This window comes from Oncorhynchus tshawytscha, linkage group LG33, assembly GCF_018296145.1.
Source record: "Oncorhynchus tshawytscha isolate Ot180627B linkage group LG33, Otsh_v2.0, whole genome shotgun sequence".
Classification (NCBI taxonomy): Eukaryota; Metazoa; Chordata; class Actinopteri; order Salmoniformes; family Salmonidae; genus Oncorhynchus; species Oncorhynchus tshawytscha.
Window position 1 is genome coordinate 22,595,729 of NC_056461.1, and position 6,297 is coordinate 22,602,025.

The 6,297-nt window shown below is 42.3% G+C and overlaps 1 protein-coding gene across 1 annotated transcript in view; it reads right to left on the reverse strand.

The window, feature by feature from the left end:
• ass1 (argininosuccinate synthase 1) overlaps positions 1–5,845 on the reverse strand; it is a 28,527-nt gene extending 22,682 nt beyond the window's left edge. The window contains exons 1-4 of the mRNA XM_024397468.2: positions 5,687–5,845; positions 4,948–5,079; positions 2,370–2,438; positions 199–387 (exon numbers count right to left, since the gene is read on the reverse strand). Coding sequence (XP_024253236.1) covers positions 199–387; positions 2,370–2,438; positions 4,948–5,049 — 360 coding nt within the window. The 5' untranslated portion in view covers positions 5,050–5,079; positions 5,687–5,845. The remainder of the gene's footprint in view (positions 1–198; positions 388–2,369; positions 2,439–4,947; positions 5,080–5,686) is intronic.
• Positions 5,846–6,297: the final 452 nt, after the last annotated feature.

Sequence of the window (6,297 nt, forward strand, 5' to 3'; positions counted from 1 at the left end):
GAATGCCATTGTGGTAGCTGAGGGCTATTTGAATGTGACCTTCCCACTCACTCCAAAAGCTAATTGGGGAAACATTCAGATTTCAACAAAACAGACAAACATCTCAAATGAACCTTGACAGATGTTAACAATTTGCTAATGGCTCCACCTAGCCTTCCGGGTTCTTCTCGGCTCTCCCCTTGCAGATTTACCCCTCACCTTTCCCGTGGCACCGTGGGAGACGTACTGGGCGCCCTCCTGCCGTGCGATCTGGATCTGGCGGCGGGCAATGCAGGGCCGGGCCACTGAAGTGCCCAGCAGGTAGCGATCCTCGTAGATGGCGCTGGCCTGGACCGACGGCCAGATGAACTCTTCCACAAACTCTGCCCTCAGGTCCTCGATGAACACCTATACATGGAGGGAGGTTACACTTGAACCATTCGGCGTAAAGCTTACGTCAACAATATTTCACTAAATGCTCCTTTGACAATCTTAATACACGAGCGCAGTCAGTTGAGTTCACCTGCAATGGCTTTGCGTTGACAAACTTTTGCTTACTAATCTTAACTCGCAAGGCAGAAAGAGTGCAGACCTCTGCCAGTGTTAGCTGCTAAGAAGACGACAACCCAGACCTCATATCCTCACGTATCTTTGATAACAATCAAGATACGATTTGCCTGCTCAATCATTTCCCGTAACTCTGTGACCCAGATGTCAGGACACATAATTCTAGACCTCAAGAACTGACAATCCAACCTTGAACTGGCTCATCACCATGTACCCAAAGTAGCAAATGTATCACTGTTCTCATTGTTCAATTGAAAGTTGTATCAGTTTCATATCAACCAACGTCTAATTGTATTTTTACTTTTGCATACATACAGTACTGTGAAATTATTTGCCCCATTTTTAATTTTCTATACTTATGCATATTTTTTTTAATACTGAATGTTAACAGATCTTCAACCAAAACCTAATATTAGATCAACGAGTGAACAAATAAAACAATGACACACTTATTTCATAAACAAGTTCAGCAACACCCAATGTCCCTGTGTGAAAAAGTAATTTCCTCAATAACTAGTTCTGCCACCTTTAGCCGCAACCAAACGCTTCTGCGTCCTGAGGAGGAATTGTGGCTCACTTCCATGCAGAACTGTTGTAAATCAACGACATTTGTGGTTTTTCAAGTCCTGCCACAACATATCAATTGGGATTAAGACTTGCCTTTGACTAGGCCATTTCAAAACTTAAAATGTGTTGCTTTTTTGCCATTTTCATTTAGACTTGAGCGTTTTGGATCATTGTCTTGCTGCATGACCCAGCTGCGCTTCAGCTTCATCTTACAGATGGATGGCCTGACATTCTCCTGTGGAATTCTCAGATACAGAGCAGAATTCATGGCTCCTTCTATTAAGGCAAGTCGTCCAGGTCCTGAGACAGCCCCATCACACTACCATCATTATAATTGACTGTTGGTATGAGGTTCTTACTATGGACTGCAGTGTTTGGTTAGCGCCAGACATAATGGGACCCATCGTCAAAAAAGTTATACTTTTGAATCATCTGTCCGTAGAACAGAGTCTTGATGATCCTCCAGGTGCTATTTGGCAAATTTGAGTCAACTTTTTGGACGACACAGTTCCCATTATTCCTGGCGAAAACCAAACACTGCATTCCACAGTACGAACCTCGTACCAACGGTCCAGACCTAATCCCAATTGAGATGTGGCAGGACTTGAAAAGAGCAGTTCATGGTTTAAAACTCAAATGTCGCAGAGTTAAAGCAGTTCTGCATCCAAGAGTGGGCCAAAATTCCTCCACAGCGATGTGAGAGACTGATTAACAACTACAGGAAGCATTTGGTTTGCAGTAAATGCAGCGAAAAGGTGGCATAACCAGTTATTGAGTGTAAGGGGGAAATTACTTTTTCACACGGGGGAATTGAGTATTGTCTAACTTTATTAATGAAATAAATAATATATTTGTTATTTGTCATTTCAGGTTCCTTTTATCTGACAACATTCAGTATCAAAAATATGCACAAAAAAAGAAGAGAATCAGAAAAGGGCAAATACTTTGACAGCACTGCATGTACTTCAGAATGACTCATCTTGAGACTGAAGAAGAAGGATCTGCTTCTTTTAGCCATGCTTTGTTGTTGTTGCCACCATGCTTTTGGCCTTGGCTTTGTAGCCTCTGGTACTATTAGCCTACGCATTTCTTGTTTATAATGTTTGTGTATTTGTATTGTATCCGCAAGAGATTCTACTGCACTGTTACTTCAACCAGATCCTGGAACTCCTCTTTAACCTTCTCTACCGTGTCCTCCACACCACTATGCTACCTTGTCTTGCTAATGTCATGACGCTTAGACTCCGCTTTTTTACCTTCTTTGCTCCAAGACTCTCTGCTTTCTTCTTTGCAGCATCAAAGTCCTCTACTTGTCCAATATTGGCCTGCAAAGAAGAGAGTTTGTTACATCTAATCAACTGGTGCCCAAAATAGTACACTACAGGAGTGTTTCAGTGAAAATGTTTATTGTTCTCCAAACTTCATTTGCGTGTTTTTTACGAGAGCACTTAGTCAGAAAATCAGAGTTTTGAATTCTGCCATACACTCTTTGAATCAGCTATTTTCTCAAAGGAGAAGAGCATGCAAACATTTGAAAACAATATGCTACGTATCCTTCTATTTATAAAATGTCTTGCACAACAAGCAAAATTGGTTTTTTGATCACTTTAGACATTTTGGGATTCCACCCTGTAAAAGTACTTTGCCTGTTGACACGATTGGAGAAGTAGTCCCATTTCACAAAAGCATACTTTTTCCCACTTTCCCTCTTCTTGCTGCTTCTCCTCAATTACCTTGGACCTTTTTCAAAAAGGAGGCCAGAGAGGACGGAGTAGAGAGGATTCAGGAGTTGAGCAAATTTAATTGAAAATAAGGCCTGTTTCTTCTTTCCAGGTCCTTCTCGCCATGGACCAAAGCCATTGATTGTCACAGATTGGCTGCTGAAGTCCCATCGCCCACAATTTTAACATTCAGGTCACATCTATGACATGATAACACTGACATACTTCCACAAAGTCTAGCAGTGCACTGCTGCTCCAGGAATATCATGGAGAGATTTCTGCTGAGATGGTTAATCAACAATGTCTTTTTCCTTTTGACCGGTAACTCAAACTAAGACTTAACAAAACCCAGCTCAGACAGGAAAATCAGGTGCGGAGTGAGCCGGCAACCTCAGGATTTCTGGCATTAACTTACAGTGCCTTCAGAAAGTATTCAGACCTCTTGACTTTTTCCACATTTTGTTACGTAACAGCCTTAATCTAAAATGGATTATATATTTTTTTAAATCCTCTGCAATCTATACACAACACCCCATAACGACAAAGCAAAAACAGAAATACCGTATTTACTAGGGATGCATGATGTATATCGGTGACCATATCAGAATCGGACCATATTAGCTAAAAATGCCAACAACGGCCCGATGTCTAGTTTAACTGCGATGTGCAAAACCGATGTCAGCTTACATCGGTCTGATCTGGTCTGATGAAACAAAGATTGAACTCTTTGGCCTGAATGCCAAGCGTCACGTCTGGAGTAAACCAAAAACCATTCCTACGGTGAAGCATTGGTGGGAGCATCATGCTGTGGGGATGTTTTTCAGAGGCAGGGACTGGGAGACACGTCAGGATTGAGGCAAAGATGAACAGAGCAGAGAGATCCTTGATAAAAAACCTGGTCCAGAGAGCTCAGGACCTCAAGACAGGGGTGAATGTTCACCTTCCAACAGAACAACGACCCTAAGCACACAGCCAAGACAACACAGGAGTGGCTTTGGGACAAGGCTCTGAATGTCCTTGAGTGGCCCAGCCAGAGACCGGACTTGAACCCGATCAAACATCTCTGGAGAGACCTGAAAATAGCTGTGCAGCAACACTCCCCATCCATCCTGACAGAGCTTGAGAGGATCTGCAGAGAAGAATGGGAGAAACTCCCCAAATACAGGTGTTCCAATCTTGTAGGGTCATGCCCAAGAAGACGAGGCTGTAATCGCTGCCAAAGGTGCTTCAACAAAGTACTGAGTAAAGGGTCTGAATACTTACGTAAATGTGATAAAGGTATTATAAGTGTACAACATTTTCTAAAGACCTGTTTTTGCTTTGTCATTATGGGGTAATGTGTGTAGATTGATGAGTGAAAAATAACTTTCATCCATGTTAGAATAAGGTTGAAACAAAACATGTAAAAAGGACAAGGGGTCTGAATACCTTCCGAATGCACTGTAGATACCATTGACTGCTGTTGTACCTTTGAGCAAGGCACTTCACCCCCTACAACTGCTCAAATGGTGCTGCACTGCAGATGACCCATAGCTTTCAGGCCCTTAGTGTGTGCCGGGTTGTGAGCATAAAGCCATCTGGTCTCTGCAAGTTCATGGACAATAAAGTACATCTCTCTCACTTAGTCAACAAAAAAAATACACTTTTGGGGGGGGGGGAAGCCATTGTTCCACATAACTGAGGTAGCTGTGCCTGTCTTTGTCTGCCTCTGGAATTCTGAATGCTTGCTTGGCAGAGGTTTTTCTATCACAACATAACATGAGCAGACAGGGATTTCAACAAGAAAAACAGGTTGCCGATTGGGACAGTGCCTTCCTGCCCATGGAAAAACAACAGGCGGTGCCATAGCCCTTCAGCATACCCACCCTTTTCTCTAGCCAGACAATGAATAAACAGTTACACAATAAAGAAATCTGCATTGGGTGCAATTCTGAACTGGCCTAGGGGCAAAAAGTTAATCTAGACTGCTATTCATCAGCAGTATGCAGCCAGATAGCACTTTTGTGGGGGGGGGGGGACCTACAATAAAGGAGAGCACCAACTGGATGGCTGTGTGCTGTCCGAACCCAAGTTATATTGGCCCCACATACAGCTACTTGTGTGAGTTCCTTACCAAGTATGTGATGACATCATAGCCTTCTTCCTTCAACCACACCAAGATACAGGAGGTGTCCAGTCCTCCGCTGTAGGCCAGAACCACTGTGCCTTTCGACATGATGATGCAGGTCGAAGGGGGCTGTTGTGTCTGGGGGCAAAAAAATACAAGGAAAATACAGACTTTTTCCATATAGAAAATTAATTAGAGTAATACAATTACGGAAATCTCCAATCATCTTCTATCCTGAACACACGTATTCATAAGGCTGTGACTGGATGCAGGGTGGAAAATGGATGGATGATGACATCCATCCATTTTCCTGAAAGAATATCGTTATAGAAACTAGTAGCAATCTCCAATGGCATTACAAAGACTATGGTTACAAACACCAATAAACATTTAATGGAGTGCAGGTTCCAAAAGGTTTGCGCTCAATAAATGCACACATGTAAACCACGCATGTTATACTATTAAGTATTCTACTGTTATTCAACACCTGTTGTTAAGAAGCATGTGGCAAATAACATCTGCTTATTAGCTAGCTACCTAGTTGGCTGGCTAGCTAACACGCTTCACTGAAATACCAACTGTTGCATTCGAATCAGTAGTTAGTTAGCTACCATGGACTCAATAGTCAGCAGCAATCACGCACGATGTGGACGTTATCCCGTCTGATGTTTTGATAGCAAGCCAAGTGTAAAGTTAAATATTTAAAATATAGGTGACGCCATTTTACAATGATATATGTATTTACCGTTCTTAAAGCTTGACTGGGCGAAATGAAGTCTTCTCTCCAGTCCAGTCACCACGTTGTGCAAATGTATTGGGCAGTGGGCAAGATTTTGTATACAGCTGCAGTCTTTCACTAATGGTATCGCCATCTACTGGCCGTGGTTTATCTCTACCACATACTGTAAATGTAAACTCCTTTCTTTCCTCAATACCTTTTTCTTTTCCTCCTTTCCGCTCTACTGGCGGTTGTTAACCCCTACCACATACAAGTGAACAACCTCATTTTATTTCCTAGATTCCTTTCTGCATTTCTTTGCTCCCTTTCCTAGCTCCTTTTATTTTCTTCCTTTCCTGTCTACTGGTTGTGGTTAATTCCTACCACATACATGCGAACTCCTTTTCTTTCCTAGATTCCTTTCCTCACTCCCTTTCATTTAATATCCAAGCTCCCTTTCTTATCCTCCTTTACTAGCTTAATTTCATAATTTCCTTTCATTCCCTACCTCCCTTCCTCATGTCCTTCCTAGTTTATTTCTTTAGAGGAAAAACAATTAAGGAAGCAAGGAAAGGAAACTAGGATAGGTGGAAATGATCTAGGAAAGGAGATAAGGAAAGTGAGATAGGGATGGAGGA